This window comes from Heloderma suspectum, chromosome 3, assembly GCF_057233095.1.
Source record: "Heloderma suspectum isolate Gila_16-S chromosome 3, 16-S_ref, whole genome shotgun sequence".
In the NCBI taxonomy this organism is placed as follows: Eukaryota; Metazoa; Chordata; class Lepidosauria; order Squamata; family Helodermatidae; genus Heloderma; species Heloderma suspectum.
This window is the reverse complement of record NC_139460.1, coordinates 295447067-295465174: the sequence shown is the minus strand read 5'-3', so window position 1 is coordinate 295465174 and position 18108 is coordinate 295447067. Positions and strand designations below refer to the sequence as shown.

General features: G+C 43.9%; 1 protein-coding gene across 2 annotated transcripts in view; it reads left to right on the top strand.

The window, feature by feature from the left end:
* PLCH1 (phospholipase C eta 1) overlaps positions 1 to 18108 on the top strand; it is a 220079-nt gene that overhangs the window by 102017 nt on the left and 99954 nt on the right. The window contains exon 1 of one of the 2 annotated variants that reach the window (XM_084847321.1): positions 15456 to 15574. The exons of the other annotated variant lie outside the window; for it this stretch is intronic. Coding sequence (XP_084703447.1) covers positions 15493 to 15574 — 82 coding nt within the window. The 5' untranslated portion in view covers positions 15456 to 15492. Of the gene's footprint in view, positions 1 to 15455; positions 15575 to 18108 lie in introns of those variants that run through there. 2 annotated transcript variants of the gene reach the window in all.

Genomic DNA, 18108 nt, shown 5'->3' with positions numbered 1-18108 from the left:
TGAATGAACATGTGGAGAGAGACAGTGGGATCCTTGGACCTCCATGTGTTCACTGTCCCTGCCCAGACTTCTTTTTTGCCTTGATATCTCCATTTTCAAGGCAGATGTTACATTATAATGTGTTTTTTGTCTTCTCCCTTCTGCTTGAAAAAGGCTATGGAGGTTGATCCAGTGGAACATTTTGGATGGCCCATAGCACAGTGACAAAGCACATGTTTTGCATGTTGAAGGTACTTAGTTCCATCCCTGGTTATTCCAGTTAAAACGATCTTGGGTAGCAGGCAGTGAGGGCTCCAGGTTTTTGAAGGCCCTTGGCCAAGATACCCTCAATTAGTGAGTCTACCTTCTCACCACTATCGTCACCAGCTGCTATTCCTCCTCCTCCTCTTTGTCATCATTGCTACCATTTGCTTATCTGACAAGCAGAGAGCCAGCGTAGTACCAGTAGTACCTACAGTTCCTCATTACCACCACCATTGTCTGGGCCAGAGTGAGAGTTAGGTGAACAGATAAGTTGCAATGAGGAGGAGGAGGAGCAACTCTAGGGGGCTGTTGTTAGTGGGCTCCTGCTGCAGTGTGGGCCCTTGGCAGGTGCCCAAACATGCCTGCCTTTGACACTGGCTCTGATAGCAGGGCTGGGAAATACCCCTGCCTGAGACATTGGAGAGCCACTGTCAGTAGGAGCACTGGACTTGGGGCAAGGTACATTTTTATGTGTTCATATGTACAGTGAAACATGTACCAAATTTCATTCCAATATTTTGATATTCAGTGGAAGTGTTGTGTAACAAACAGATGGGTTAAATCCAAAGATTTTTTAAACTTTGCCAATAAAGGCAGGTTTTCTGTTGAGTTTAGCTGTGTGCTTCTTAAAAAGTTATAATTACTTAATAGAAACCTCCTCAAGTCTGATTCACGCTTATAGTGTTAGTAGCATGGAAGCTTATTTTTCTGTGGCTTCTTCCCACACCATATAGTCATCTAGGAAATGGAAGAACCACATGGTGGGGGCAGAATCACGGGGAAGAACCAAGAAGCATCAGAAATTCCATCAGAGGGATAACACTTCCGTAGTTGTACCCCTCATGTGTGGGTCCTCTATTGTTACCAAAAGAGTGAGTACCCACGCGCACTGCTACCTGGGGCTGTAACATTCTCCACACGCTGCTTTTAGGGAACTGTTTTTTTTTTTAAATGTATGATCGATGTGCTATACTTCCTTTGTACTGAAATAAGTGAATAAGTAGTTTACTAAGAAGCAACCTGGATCTGAGCACAGGAGGTTTATGTTAATGTGGCCGGTGTGGCAGTCTGTCCATGTCTTCATCTGTAGGAGGGGGAACGTTTTGGGCATAATATATGCAAAAAGCTGCAGCTCTTCCCAATAACTTGCAGCACTCTGGCTGGATTTCCTGCTTACACAGTGGCTCTCTTGGACGTTGCATAAGCTGGAAGTAGAACAGATCCTGGGTGAATTGAGAGCCTAGAGAGACCGTTTAGTTCTTGATTTAGTTTCCAGCACTGAACCTCTTAATTAGGCAAGTAGATAATATTTCTCCTTTTCATATTTACCCTTTTAGAATTCCTGCATGGGGAGTCTATGCCTGACAAACTGAGAGCTACCTTTTATAGTTCAAAATCCTTTGTGCTGTTGAAGTAATCTACATGTATGATAGAGGCTGATGCAGGAAAATCCAGTCTCTTTTTCTTGCTGTTGGATCTAAATCGTTCGGGGAGGGCAGAAGGGAAATGTACGCATTGGAAAAATTACCTTTATAGATCTGGGTTTTGTCATAGTGTCCAGTAGACACAATCAAACAGCCCAAAAGATGCTTTTTAGCTTTTCCGGTGGTATACAGAGCTGTCTTACAAGGTCACCAGCCCTTGCAGCTATATAACAGAATTTGCTCTGAAGAGGTACAAAGTGATTCCTGTATTTTTAATTAGTAAGACTCAGGAGAGGATCTTTGACTTCCAAGACTGATTGCTTAATAACCAATTCCCCTCCTTTTAATCATCCCTGGGGAATATTTCACATTGGGGTAGATGCAGATGCTGATTTGACCACGTCCTTTCTACTTGGCGGAGGATACACTGGTCCCTTTTGCACAACCCTGAGGGGAGGGCGTTTCTTGCAGCCTGATCCAGCATGGTTCTGCAATATGTGTGAATACTTGGAGCCACGTGGCAAGAATCGATCTCACGGGCCTTTCCTACTCAGTCATCACTGTTAGGGAGGGCATACTCATGCAATTTCCCTCTACTCATTTTTGCTTCATTCATGCATACTCTGCTGCAGCGTGGGATTGCACCACAGAGAAGTGGCTCCCATGCTGCTATAGGGGCATATGAAGTGGGTCAGGCAACTGGCTTCTCAGCTGGTTTCATGTGTACCAATTGAGGGAGGAACCATTGTTCAGCAGTAGGGCACATGCTTTGCATGCAGAAAGTCCCAGGTTCGATCCCTGACGACTCCAGTTAGAAAGTATCAGGTAACAAGTAATAGGAAGCCTTCTCCAACATGGTGTCCTCCCAATGTTTTGGACTACATCTCCTAGCATTCCTGACCATTGAGCTGATGGGAGTTGAAGTCCAAAACATCTGGAGGGCACCCAGTTGGGGAATTCTGCCCTGGAGAGTTGTTGCCAGAGAAGGCAATACTGGGCTAGATGAACCAATAGTCTGACCTGCTATGCAGCAGTTTCCTATGTTCCGACCACATTAAGTTACTATTTGGTAAGAGGTCACCTGTACTCAGCCTTGGTTTGAGACAGAACTGCGGTGTCTCCAAGAATATGGCTCTCCGGTCCCAGTATCGTAGCTGACACAGTTCCTGTGTATTTATTTCATATAACATTTCATCCTGTGTAATAGACTAAAAACTAAACTCTTGTGAATCTCTACGGTGCCATACTGCTTATATAGCTGGGTTTTGCCTGGATTTTAGGCACAGAGTGTTTGTTTAAGGCACTAGCTGGCATGGATTCTTAGCTTTAAAAAAAGACAGAAATCTAAGTCTCTCCTCCTTTTAATTCTGAAGACTTTAAGGAGTATGTACAGCAGTCATCTGCCCTATGGTTCAATAAGAAGCACATCTGCTCCTGCCTTCCAGAGTTCTAGCCAATGCAGGGAAGCCTCACAGGAACTGTGCTGCCTGAGAGGTGTCCTTGGGGTGAGATGACCAGCAGGCACTCGACTGAGGTGGGGATGCTGAGATTCTAGTCTGGACTACTGACAGCTGAGGATCAAAACAGACATTACTTAAAATCTGTATCTAGCAGCTACATCTTTTTCATTTTTATTCCAGAGTAGGTGCAGGGCCCCCAAACTGGACTGGGACCCTAGCATGAGGAGGGGGTGTATTAGTGCTTTTAAGATCAGGATCAAGCCCTATGGGAAGGACCGTAGCTCCGTGCAGAGTCCATGCTTTGCATGCAGTTCCTGGCATCTCCGGGGAGCTCTAGGAGATCTTGCCTGAAACCCTGGAGAGCCAGTCAGTGTCGACAATACCGGGCTAGATAGACCAATGGTCTGACGTGGTATAAAGCAGCTTCCTATGTTCCTGTGCTTACTCTAGAGTTAAAATGAAATCAAGATGTAGCTGCTAGTTAGGGATTTAAAGTAATGTCTGTTTTGGCTCTGAGAGACCAGCACACCTGTGTGCAGTCTTGTCTAACTAGGGTTGTCAACTTTTTTTTACTGGCTCCTGCTCCTGGAGTACCACCTTGCTCTGCAGCCATGAGCAGGTGATAATGTTTATCTCCATGCTGTGAAAAGCTTGCTGATTTCTGCAGTTCAACCTCACGTTTAAAGTTGCCTTATATAAAGTTGCCTTCTATATTTGTCCATTTAACTCTGTCTTGCCTACCCTGGCAGTGGTTCTCGAGAGTCTCAAGGAGAGCGTCTTTCCTATCTCCTGCTACCTGATCCTTTTAGGTAGAGATGTCAAGGATTCTGAATGCAAAGCACGTGCTCTAAAGTGGAGCAACAGTCCCTGCCCCAAGCAGGCCAGGCTGTTTGTATCTCTGTACAGTCAGCTTTACACCTGATTCCCTCTACAAAATGGTGCCAGCCACCTCTTTGATTCTGTTATGAAGGGATGGACCTCATGTGACAGTGCAGGATTCATGCATTTGCATTCACAATAGATGCCCACTGCACTGCAAATCATAGAATCATAGAGCTGGACAGGGCCATTTAGGCCACTGAGTCCAACCTCCTGCTCAGTTCAAGAATCTAGTTTAAGGCATCCCTGACAGATGGCTGTCCAGTCTCTGCTTGAATACCTCCAGTGACAGAGAGCTCACCATGTCCCTAGGCAGTTGGTTCCGTTGTCTGACTGCTCTGTTAGGACATTTTTCCTAACTGAATGTTCAACTGAAAGCTTCCTTTGTGTAACTTAAGGCTGTTATTTTGTGTCCTACAGCCTTGGATGACAGAGAACAGGTTGTAGCCCTGTTCTGTGTGACAATCCTTTAGGTATTTGAAGAGTGCTATCATATGCCCCTCAGTCTTATCTTCTTAAGGCTAAAATACTCACTTCTTTCAATCTTTCCTCATAGGACTAAGTTTCTAGTCCCCTGATAATCTTTGTTGCCCGGCTCTGAATTCATTCCAATTTATCCGAATCCTTCTTAAAGTGTGCTGTCCAGAATTGGACACAGTATTCGACGCGAGGTCTGAGCAGTGCAAAGTGGAGTGGAACTATTACTTCCCTTCATTTTGAAATGATACTTCTATGGAAACGACCCAAAGCACGTTGGTCGAAAATCAATGGAGATGTAAAAAGACTATCTTCTTAGGATTGGTTTGTAAGTGTTTTGAAACCTTACTGAAATCAATGTGACTTACTCCCATTCAAGTGTGTATAGGATTACTTCTGGGGCTTGACATCTTTAACATGAGCAAGCCAGTTCCTGGGTTTATCTGAGCTGTTTTCGCTGCTCCCTTTGGAAGAGTTGGAACCTGGACTGTGTCACCAGCTACCGAGGATGAGAAAAGACAGCCCCATGCATACCAACAGGACTGGCATCAAGAGTAAGCATGGTGGGGCACCTGCTGAACGCCCACACCCCAGCAGGGTCCCATTCACAACAGCCCCCTGGAATTGCTCCTCCTCTTCCTGATTGCAACCTCCTTGTTTACCTGCCTCTCACTCAGGCCCAGACAATGGTGGTGGTGAGAAGGAGTAGTAGTAGATGCCATTGCCTACTTGCTCACTGGCTCTCTGCCTGCCAAGCAAGTAAGTGATGAGGAGCAATAGCAGCAGGTGACAATCTCAATGAGACAGTAAACTCAGTGAGGGAGGTGACCCATCAAAAATGTCTTGCCCAAGGGGCCTCAGAAACCAGCACCATATCCTAATTATCTTGTTCATTTGTACAGATTTTACTTATAAACTGCTTAGGGGAGCCTATTGTGGCTGCAAAACAAGGTATAAATAGAATAAATAAATAACCCGTATATTATTTCTGCTAATTATGAAGGCCATTGCCTTTCCTTCTAAGCAAGGCTAAATGTTACATGCTAAAGGAGGATGTCTCAAAGTTCAAGTTTTGAGAGAAACCCAAGGAGATCCTCCTCACACTTGGAATTTCTGTTTTCACTAACTGAGGAACCGGTGGAGAGCCATCTCCTGCTGGAACCGTGAGGGGAGGGACAATAAGACACAGGCGCTCCCCCAGCTTCTCTCTCCATCTTGCTTTGCTGTGTTCTCAGACTCTTGAGAAGAAAGGCAGGCAGATCAGATGAGAGAAACCCGTTTCCTGGCATGAGCAAATGGTCAGATATTTTCCAATTTCTCCCTCCTTGTACGCTTTCTGGAAGCAGCAGCAAACACTGTACAGCGGATAGAAATAGCCTAAGTTAATGAGCTTGGTCTGCATATTACGTACATCAGCCAGATTTGGGGAACTAGGATATGGCAATCTTGGTCTGTAACAAAGCAATTTTTATTTTTGAAAAACAAGTACAGAATCTACAGTAATGGCATTTTTTTTTTTAAATTAACTCCTGTTGGGAGACTTTTAATGCTTTTGAGAGAAGGACATATAGAAGAATAAGCAAAGGTTAGTGCTGGCTCCAGGATTTGGACACAACACCCTCATGGGCTTCCCTAACCTTGGAAGAGGCAGAACATGTAAACTGGGAATTCTCTTCCACTGTATCTGATCTGCTTGGGTATTTCGGTACAAAGTGGAAATGGGAACACCGTTAAGGGCAGTGGGCTCTATGCTAGTCTTGGGGTCCTGACAAATGGACATACAAAAGGAACTGCCCCTGTGGAAGACTGCTGAGATGAAGATTCCAGATAAAACTATTAAGCAGAACCAGAAAACAGGAGCTGCTACTGGTACCGAGTCTTCGTAAAACATACTTGTGAGCTCTAAAAAGCTATCAGCCTTTAGGGTTCTACAGCCGACTGAAATGTAAACTCTTGGGCTTCTCTTTCTTGCTGCCAGTGTCAGAGGTTGCATCGGTTTCCAACTGAAAAGCTGTTCCCCCTTATGATAGTGGTGATTAAGCTGTGTAAACTCATTAGCCGTGTTTGTTTTAATAAAGCGACATTCTGGTTGGCGTAATGAAGTGGTGGAGTATTTGCAGCAGTTTTTGGCAATTAGCCACATGTAGAATTAAGAGGTTGTGTCTTTTTCCATACTTGATAAACGGGTAATATTGGTATAGTCGTAATACCTCTGAACTACCTTGCAGGGGGATATTGTAAAGTTTATCGACATAATGCATGAAGAGTGCTTTGAGCAATTTGAAATGTGCTATACAAATGCTAAGTAGCGGGATAAGGAGCTTTGTGAGGCAGTGTCCTCATACTAAAGAAGAATCAATTAGTCTATTTCTCATCCTTGACACTTTTGCATGTGCTCACCCATAAGTCTGTTCCATCCAATTTCTACATTAATTCACCGTTTTAAAAAAATTGCACAAAAATCCACATTTAAATACATATTTAAATTTTTCTCTCAAAATATGCTTTTCTAAATTAATTTTGATATGCTTTTCTAATCCAAAAACCATTTTGGAACATTCAGGGAGTGCGAAAACTGATGGATAACTAAGTTCCAATCTGCACATTAGTCCAGGAGGTGTGGGATCAGGTCAGTTTGTGGAGGAATTCACAAAAGTTTAATTCATCCCGCGTCTGTACTGCAGACTGAGCAAGCTTTGTGGCTTTATAGGAACTGATGGAGAGGGACTGGCCCTTGGTGTCAGGTGGCGTGCTCAGGTAGGCAGGTACTGCAGCCTAGATGGTGCCCTTGAAGCAAAAGTTCAGTCTGTCAGTCTTGCAGTGGAAATGGGGAGCTTGTGGCGTACAACGTAAAGTATCAGATCTTGACTTCTGGGAGCCCTGATTCAAGAAATACACTAGGTACAGCCCTACCATTAGGCAGAGTGAGGCGGTTGCCTCAGGTGGCAGATGCTGAGGCATGAGAAGTGGCAGCAAGGCATTGGGGGACACAGCTGTGTGTGCCACGCAGTCTGCTCTAGGCCTGCTTTCCTCTGATGTGGTGGAGGAAGCTATCCCATGGCCACCAGTGTTGAAGCTTTCACTGGGCTTCTACATGTGGAATGGGTGGGGGAACCATCTTGCCTTTGCCTCAGGGAGCAAACTATCTTAGGCCATCCCTGAATGAATGAACATACACTCTACAGCTATATTGGGCAGCCAGAAGTGACTTTCCATCTAGAAATGTTTGTAAGGTTTTTTCGCATTTTGTACGGGCCCAAAAGGCTCCAATAGCAACCAAGGATTTCACGATGATAATGGTAAGCTGTATTACATTCTAGATCAGGGGTTCTCAAACTTTCTACCCCCAGAGCCTTTTTGAGACAGCTGAAAATGACTAAGGTCCACCAGTGACAAAATGGCAACAGATGGAGACGGAGTTTGACATAATTCATTTCATTCGTTCAGTAGGCAATTGCTGATATCATTTTATATTGATATCTAACGCCTCTTTGAGAATGGCTAAATTCTTTGCCACAGGCATTTCCTTGTAGCACAGAGTTTCATAATTCATCCTTCCTAAAATGAAGTGTAGACATTGGCTCTGGAGGTATCATTACTCAGCCTCACCGTTTCAGGAAGAATTTGCTGACCTAGAGGCTCTAAGTCTGGGTTTCCACCATGGAGCCTATGGGCACTAATGCAGACCTCTCTGTTAGCACCCAGGAAGCTCCCTGCCTCTCCTGATTTTAATTTTATTTCTTAAGATTAATTTAAATTGCTTTTTTAGCTGGAAGATTGTCATGCTGCAAAGCAAAGTGCTGCCCTTTATTTGGGTTCACAATCTTTATTTGAGTTCAAAAGAGTGGTTTTGTATTTTGGAGCTCAGACCCCCACCTCTGCCTTGTATTTAGGTTCATCAGTCTGCATTCCGGGAAATGAGTGTTTGTGACTGGCCATGCCAACCATGGCACCCATTTTAGGAATGAGCAAACCCCTCATGTGTACCAGATTAACACATGGCAGCCATTTTGTGAGCCCATGACACTCCCCAAATTCCAAATGTGTACATCAACTCAAATAAGTTAGGGACCCCATGCTCTAAGTAGAGAAAGCTGTTTATTTATATTGTCTTTCTTTTCCCTCCATATGCCTCACCAAGTCGTTTTACCCATCTCCTGTAATTCCTTCTCCCCTTCTGCATTCACACTTAACTTGTACCCAGTCCCCAGCTAGCAGTTTCTGTCACACCTCCATCTTGCTGCTTCAACATTCACCTCTTCCTATAATGGCTTCCTTCTCTTATTGCCTTGCTCGTTATTGCCATTTTTTAATTATTATTATTATCATCTGTGCTCTCTAACCAATTCTTGCTGACTCTTGGCACTTTATTGTCTGCTGCACTGAGACCCACCTGAAGATTGGCTGGGACCCACTGGTGGTTCACGAACCAAAGTTTGAGAAACACTGATCTAGATATTAGTGCTGCACTTTGGGATTTAGATAAATTGCACTCTTAGAAGGAAAATAAGTAAATAGCACTAACTGTGGATGCTTGAAGGCCAAGTCACAGTTCATTCCTGGAGAGGGAATAGCTACCAAGAGATTTCGCTGGAGGACGGAGGGGAGCTAAGAAAGATGATGCAAGTGTCTGCTTCTCTGCCAGGATTACCTCTTGTAAAGTAGGTGGGATTTCTAACAGATCTTACACATAGCAGATTAAATTATTGTGGGCCCAATTAATGCATATCTTAAAAACAATTTTAATTCTGCCCTTCTTCTAAAGCAGGGCGGCGGGGAGGGGGGAACCTGTGGCTCTTCAGATGTTCCTGGACTATAACGCCCATCTTCCCTGCCATGCTGTGGGTTGTTGCTGTCGTTAACAAACCACCCACAAACCATGGGCTATTTGGGAGTTGGGGTTGATTTGTTATCCACAGTAAGAACCCACCCTGTGCCGGGTTTGGATGTCATGATAAGCTGCAGTGCCTGCCCGCCACAGCTTGAATATTTACAAATGCCGCTGGCACACGCTGCAAACCACCGTGGCTTAAATAAGTGGGCTGTGGCGATCGTGTGAACCAGGTCACTGTTTTAATCAAGAGATTGTTTACACTAGATAAGAGAATGTCTGAAAACACATAGCATAATTCTACACATGAAGCCCCTCCATGCTACCTGGATTGGAGACTGCTTGGAAAGGAGTTTGGCTGCTCTGAGCTCTTTGGCAGAACTGGTAAATAATTATGTGCTTTCCTATTCTTAAGCTTTTTTTGGAAATATGAACTAACCATTTAAAATGAATGCTACCATTCTCATTTGTTGGGTGCCATGTGCTTAGTTTCAGCATTGACATTGTACCCTGAATTTGTAAGGCCACATTTCTGTCTCTTGCTCACCATTACTATTTATGCCATTGTTGTTGTTATTCAGTTGTTCAGTCGTGTCCGACTCTTCGTGACCCCATGGACCATAGCACACCAGGCCTTCCTGTCCTGTGCTCTCTTCCAGAGTGTGCTCAAGTCCATATTCATTGCATCGGTGATGCTATCTAGCCATCTCATCCTCTGCCGTCCCCTTCTCCTTTTGCCTTCAATCTTTCCCAGCATCAGGGTCTTTTCCAGTGACTTTTCTCTTCGCATTAGGTGGACAAAATATTTGAGCTTCAGTATCTGTCCATCCCCCCTTCATGGATCACTGCCTTGTTGTGGCGAAGGGGCTTGCGTAACTCAGTGAAGCCATAAGCTATGCTGTGCAGGGCCACCCAAGACGGACAGGTCATGGCAGAGAGTTCTGACAAAATGTGGTCCACTGGAGAAGGAAATGGCAACCCACTCCAGTATTCTTGCCAAGAAAACCCCATGGAACGTATCACAAGGCTAAAAGATATGACGCCGGAAGATGAGCCCCTCAGGTCGGAAGGTGTCCAATATGCTACTGGGGAAGAGCAGAGGGTATTTCCAAGTAGCGCCAGAAAGAGTGAAGCGGCTGGGCCAAACCCGAAAGGACACTCAGCTGTGGATGTGTCTGGTGGTGAAAAGAAAATCCGATGCTGTAAAGAACAATATTGTTTAGGAACCTGGAATGTCAGATCAATGAATCAAGGTAAGCTGGAGGTGGTCAAACATGAGATGGCAAGATTGAACATCGACATCTTGGGAATCAGCGAACTAAAATGGACAGGCATGGGTGAATTTAATTCAGGTGACCATCATATCTACTATTGTGGGCAAGAATCCCTTAGAAGAAATGGAGTAGCACTCATAGTCAACAAAAGGGTGGGAAAAGCAGTCCTGGGGTACAATCTTAAAAATGATAGAATGATCTCAGTACGAATCCAAGGCAAACCATTCAACATCACAGTAATTCAAGTCTATGCCCCAACCACTGAGGCCGAAGAAGCTGAGGTTGATCGGTTCTATGAAGACCTACAACACCTTCTAGAACTAACACCAAAAAAAGATGTCCTCTTCATCATAGGGGATTGGAATGCTAAAGTAGGAAGTCAAGAAATCACCGGGATAACAGGCAGGCATGGCCTTGGTGTACAAAATGAAGCAGGACAAAAGCTAATAGAGTTTTGCCAAGAGAACATGCTGATCATAGCAAACACTCTTTTCCAACAGCACAAGAGGCGACTCTACACATGGACGTCACCAGATGGTCAATATCGAAATCAGATTGATTATGTCCTTTGCATCCAAAGATGGAGAAGCTCCATACAGTCAGTAAAAACAAGACCTGGAGCTGACTGTGGCTCAGATCATGAGCTGCTTCTTGCAAAATTTCAGCTTAAATTGAAGAACGTCGGGAAAACCACTAAACCGTTCAGGTATGACCTAAATCATATCCCTGATGAATATATAGTGGAGGTGAGGAATAGATTTCAGGGATTAGACCTGATAGACAGAGTGCCTGAGGAACTATGGACGGAGGTCCGTAACATTGTTCAGGAGGCAGCAACTCAATCCATCCCAAAGAAAAAGAAATGCAAGAAAGCCAAGTGGCTGTCTGATGAGGCTTTACAAGTAGCTCACGAAAGAAGGGAAGCGAAAAGCAAGGGAGAAAGGGGAAGATATACCCAACTGAATGCAGAGTTCCAGAGAATAGCAAGGAGAGACAAGAAGGCCTTCTTAAATGAACAATGCAAAGAAATTGAGGAAAACAACAGAATGGGAAAGACTAGAGATCTCTTCAAGAAAATTGGAGATCTCAAGGGAACGTTTTGTGCAAAGACGGGCATGATAAAGGACAAAGAAGGCAGGGACCTAACAGAAGCAGATGAGATTAAGAAGAGGTGGCAAGAATACACAGAAGAACTATACAGGAAAGATCTGAATGTCCCTGATAGCCATGATAGTGCTGTCACTGAACTTGAGCCGGACATCCTCGAGAGTGAAGTCAAGTGGGCCTTAGGAAGCATTAGTAACAACAAAGCTAGCGGAGATGACAGTATTCCAGCCGAGCTATTTAAAATCCTAAAAAATGATGCTGTTAAAGTGCTGCATTCAATATGCCAACAAATCTGGAACACTCAACAGTGGCCACAAGACTGGAAAAGGTCAGTTTACATTCCAATTCCAAAGAAGGGCAACGCCAAAGAGTGTTCAAACTACCGCACCATTGCGCTCATTTCACATGCCAGCAAGGTGATGCTCAAAATCCTACAAGCTAGGCTTCAGCAGTATGCGAACCGAGAACTACCGGAAGTACAAGCTGGGTTTAGAAGAGGCAGAGGAACTAGAGATCAAATCGCCAACATTCGCTGCATCATGGAGAAAGCAAGAGAATTCCAGAAAAACGTCTATTTCTGCTTCATTGACTACGCTAAAGCCTTTGATTGTGTGGATCACAACAAACTGTGGCAAATTCTTAAAGTGATGGGAGTACCAGACCACCTTACCTGTCTCCTGAGAAACCTGTACGAGGGTCAAGAAGCAACAGTAAGAACCAGACATGGAACAACCGAGTGGTTCAAAATTGGGAAAGGAGTACGACAAGGCTGCATATTGTCACCCTGCTTATTTAACTTATATGCAGAGTACATCATGAGAAATGCCGGGTTGGATGAATCAGAGGTCGGAATTAAGATTGCTGGGAGAATTATCAACAACCTCCGATATGCAGACGATACCACCCTAATGGCAGAAAGCGAAGAGGATCTCAAGAGCCTCTTGTTGAGGGTGAAAGAGGAGAGTGCAAAAGCTGGTTTGAAACTCAACATTAAAAAAACGAAGATCATGGCATCTGGCCCCATCACTTCCTGGCATATAGAAGGGGAAGAAATGGAAGCAGTGACAGATTTTACTTTCTTGGGCTCCAAGATCACCGCAGACGGTGACTGTAGCCATGAAATTAAAAGACGCTTGCTCCTTGGGAGGAAAGCTATGGCCAACCTAGACAGCATAGTAAGAAGCAGAGACATCACCTTGCCGACAAAGGTCCGTCTAATCAAAGCTATGGTTTTCCCAGTAGTAATGTATGGCTGTGAGAGCTGGACTATAAGGAAGGTTGAGCGCCGAAGAATTGATGCTTTCGAACTGTGGTGCTGGAGAAGACTCTTACGAGTCCCCTGGACTGCAAGGAGGTCAAATCAGTCCATCCTAAAGGAAATCAACCCTGAGTGCTCATTGGAAGGACAGATAATGAAGCTGAAGCTCCAATATTTTGGCCACCTAATGCGAAGAGAAAACTCCCTGGAAAAGACCCTGATGCTGGGAAAGACTGAAGGCAAAAGGAGAAGGGGACGGCAGAGGATGAGATGGCTAGATAGCATCACGGATGCAATGAATATGAACTTGAGCATGCTCCGGGAGAGAGCGCAGGACAGGAAGGCCTGGCGTGCTATGGTCCGTGGGGTCATGAAGAGTCGGACACGACTGAACGACTGAACAACAACAACAACAATCTGTCCTTCCAATGAGCAGTCAGGGTTGATTTCCTTTAGGATGGACTGATTTGACCTCCTTGCAGTCCAGGGGACTCGTAAGGGTCTTCTCCAGCACCACAGTTCGAAAGCATAGATTCTTCGGCACTCAGCCTTCCTTACAGTCCAGCTCTCACAGCCATACGTTGCTACTGGGAAAACCATAGCTTTGATTATATGGACCTTTGTCAGCAAGGTGATGTCTCTGCTTCTTACTATGCTGTCTAGGTTTGCCATAGCTTTCCTCCCAAGAAGCAAGCGTCTTTTAATTTCATGGCTACAGTCATCGTCTGCGGTGATCTTGGAGCCCAAGAAAATAAAATCTGTCACATTTCTTCCCCTTCTATATGCCAGGAAGTGATGGGGCCAGATGCCATGATCTTCGTTTTTTTAATGTTGAGTTTCAAACCAGCTTTTGCACTCTCCACTTTCACCCTCAACAAGAGGCTCTTGAGAACCTCTTTGCTTTCTGCCATTAGGGTGGTATCGTCTGCATATCGGAGGTTGTTGATAATTCTCCCGGCAATCTTAATTCCGACTTGTGATTCATCCAACCCGGCGTTTCTCATGATGTACTCTGCATATAAATTAAATAAGCAGGGCGACAATATACAGCCTTGTCGTACTCCTTTCCCAATTTTGAACCACTCGGTTGTTCCATGTCTGGGTCTTACTGTTGCTTCTTGACCCTCGTACAGGTTTCTCAGGAGATAGGTAAGGTGGTCTGGTACTCCCATCTCTTTAAGAATTTGCCACAGTTTGTTGTGATCCACGCAGTCAAAGGCTTTAGCATAGTCAATGAAGCAGAAATAGAAGTTTTTCTGGAATTCTCTTGCTTTCTCCGTTATCCAGCGAAAGTTGGTGATTTGATCTCTAGTTCCTCTGCCTCTTCAAAACCCAGCTTGTACTTCCGGTAGTTCTCGGTTCACATACTGCTGAAGCCTAGCTTGTAGGATTTTGAGCATCACCTTGCTGGCATGTGAAATGAGTGCAATTGTACGGTAGTTCGAACACTCTTTGGCATTTCCCTTCTTTGGAATTGGAATGTAAACTGACCTTTTCCAGTCTTGTGGCCAGTGTTGAGTGTTCCAAATGTGTTGGCATATTGAGTGCAGCATTTTGACAGCATCATCTTTTAGGATCTTAAATAGCTCAGCTGGAATACTGTCATCTCCACTAGCTTTGTTGTTACTAATGCTTCCTAAGGCACACTTGACTTCACTCTCGAGGATGTCCGGCTCAAGTTCAGTGACAGCACTATCATGGCTATCAGGGACATTAAGATCTTTCCTGTATAGTTCTTCTGTGTATTCTTTCCACCTCTTCTTAATCTCATCTGCTTCTGTTAGGTCCCTGCCTTCTTTGTCCTTTATCATGAATTTAGCCTCACAACACAAACCCTGTGAGGTAGGTTGGGCTGAGAGACTATGACTGGCCCAAAGTCACCCAGTGAGCTTCCATGGCCAAGTGGGGACTAGAACCTAGATCTCCCGGCTTCCAGTCCAACACTCTCACCACTCTGCCACACTTACTCTCAATGTGAAAATGTGTTTTTTTGGGGGGGGGGGAGTAGAGAATGTGCATATTTGAAGTGAATGTTTCAGTCATTGTTTGAGGCCTACCTCCAAACCCTGTGGAATGACTCTTTGAGTTGGTTGCTACTGTACTATGCTGCTTTCCTTCCACATTTAATAAAATGTAAGTGTTCCTATTTTTAAATGCTGCAGGCTATGCATTATTCAAAGAGATGCATAAACTGCTTAGGAAAAAGGCTTTACACTTGAAATGGTTGCAGAGGGGTCAGTGTAATATCCACATTATCCGAATGTCTGTTCCAAGGCAATCGCAGGATGTTAAAGACTTCATTTTACACCAGGATAAATGACAAATGGAAGGTGGTATTGGCTGCCACCGCAGCACAGATCAGAGTGCTTTTGGAATGTAAGGCCATGTGTGGGCTACGACTCAGACTTGCAGCTTAGTGGTCCTAGTCCAGCAGCATTTGATTTAATCAGTGCTGGGAAGCGTTGCTTTTTCAGGTGGAATAAAATATCGTCTGCCCGTCATAAAGCTTTCGAGCAACATCTGGGCACCTCACGCTCCAATGGCTTCCGCTCTGGCATCAGAGATGTACCATGTGGTGGGAAGTGTCGCGACTTTGCAAGGGTGCTGCTTGGCCCAAATGGGTTGGTACCTCTTTTAGAGTTTTTGACTCCAGGCACTTCCTTTTGAATGAGGACCCTGAAGATGGTGGGGTACTCTTGGGGACGATGGCTGTAGCCCTGGTTTCCGAGCTAGTTATTTTAGCAAATATTGCTGGTGTTCAGATCTGCTTTGTTTTTAAGAGATTATTTGAAATGGTCTTATGATTAGTTCAGGCATATTGCCAAACTGATATCATTTAAATAGCAAATACTGTTGAATATAGCAGATGCTTTTGTGTGATTAATTTTTAAACAGCAAGATGTGTCTCCTTAGTTTGACTGCTGTTAATTTTTTTTCTGATTTACACAATACAATTACTAACTTCCCAGTTCTGTGTTTGTTTACTCAGAAGTAAGTGGCATAGCGTTCAAGGGGACTGACTCTGAGGCAGGTGCTATGTAATCCAATCTTAGCTGTGTAGTCCAGTGCATGTTTAGAACTAAATCCTACTGTGTTCAATGAGGCATACTCCTAAATATGTCCGAATATGATCACAACCGTTTTTTCTTAAAAAGTTAGATTGCATAAGATTTGATATTGTGATGCTGCTGCATGCCCACAGGAAGGGGCCAATTTTCTATGGATATGGTTTTGTTTTCAGAAAATGTAACAGAATGTTTCTTTGGACAATTTTTGAAAATGCAGCTCCAGAATAGAAGTGCAGGCTAAAATAGGCTTTGGAGGGACTTTCAAAACTTAGAAGATTTGCTTACGTCTTATCTATAAAGATCTGCAGGCGCATCCAGATCATGGATTAAAGCCCAGTGTTACTTTGTTGAGCTCAAGTGGAAAGTGTCACTTTTGATTCAGTACGTTTCAGACATCATCTGTCATTTCTGACTATTAACAGAACAAAGCATATTTCTATATGTTTGATTTTCACACACACCCTTTTTTTAATCCAGGTAACCAGTAATAAGCTAATCAATACCGCGCAATGTGGAGATCCTAGTGTGCATGTATGGGTGACTATGGACTATTAGGAACAGTAGTGTGTAGATACAGATGTCCAGATTCAGAGGCTTCAGAGTAGAGAGTAAGGGCACTGGAGTACATAGGTAGAGCTCTGAATGAATAATGGCTCGTGTCATTCTATTGTGTCAGAAAATGCTCTGTCAAGAAGACACAACTTTTCATTGTGTTTGCAAAGCCTTGCCATAACTGATCAGAACAGGTGTCAGTTCACATAGAGTTCAGTCTGAGTACTGGAGACCTGTGAATTTTGGGGGTTGTACCCAATTAGTCCCTCCTTCCTGCTGTTCCCCATGACCCCCCATCTGCTCTAGAGGGTCCTCCAGCCCTTTAGAGCATATATTTGGGGGCAAGCACAGGCGGCTGCAGCGAGGTGAAGAGGAGGGAAGAGTCCCATTGTGGGACCAGAAGTACACTATGCAGCATTGTATCTCGCCCTTGGAGTTTGGCCGCTGTGTATATATTAGTGTCTCCGTTTCTTGATACACCTATATGTGTGTGTATGTAGAATGTGTGTGACTATTGGACATGACAAACATGCTCTTATGTAACATGCATATGTACTCTCTGTATATATGTGTGTGTGTGTAACTCACAAATGTAATACGATATTGAACTGTATTTGTACAAGTGATCACTTGTCTGCGGGACATGTGTGCACGTTCAGACATCATATATATATATATATATATATATATACATACATACATATATATATATATACACACACACACACACACACACTTTTTTTGTTTTAAGCCACTCAGAGAACTGTGTCATTGGGTGGCATAAAAATGGTGTTAATAATAATAATGATGTTGAATGCCATCTCAGTCTCTGAAATATTGAAAAATAAACTGATAGAACCTACCTGCTTGTTCCATCATCAAGGGTTGCTTGTTCATTTACGCTGGTATATCCCAGGACTGTGTACTTCTCAGTATACTCCCATCCCAAATAAGCAATGCACCAAGCAATCATTGTAATACAAATTTTCAAGCTGCTTGTTCGTAATTAGGCTTATATAATCAAAGCAAACATAAAAGCCAAGTGTAACCTGCCCAGTCTATTTGTTATCTGGCACTAAGAGTTTAGCACTGAAGACATTTATATTTTATTTCTTTGCTATAGCAGAATTCCTATTTGTGATTCCCACCCACCCACCCACCCCGGGGCTCTGTTCCTGGATAGACCTCTTTAGTGTTCCATTATTCTCTTCTGAGAACATACTCATTCTTTAGGGGCATATACGCAAGATCTCTTAATATCAGTTAGTTAACGCTTCACATAGTTTGATGTGGCTGCATATATAACCAGAGTGGTTAAAGGAGGGTGTTTGTGTACTATGAATGAATCTCCTTAACCTTTCCTTGCATTCTTATGGATGAAAACGAGGTTCTGATCTGCATTAATGGTTTTCATTATGAAGCCGTGTGTGTGTGTGTGTGTGTGTGTGTGATTTTTTCCTGATTAATGCAGAAAATGAGTTTCACATCCTATGCGTATAGGGTCATGACAGGCCAAGACCCTGAGAGGTATTTTG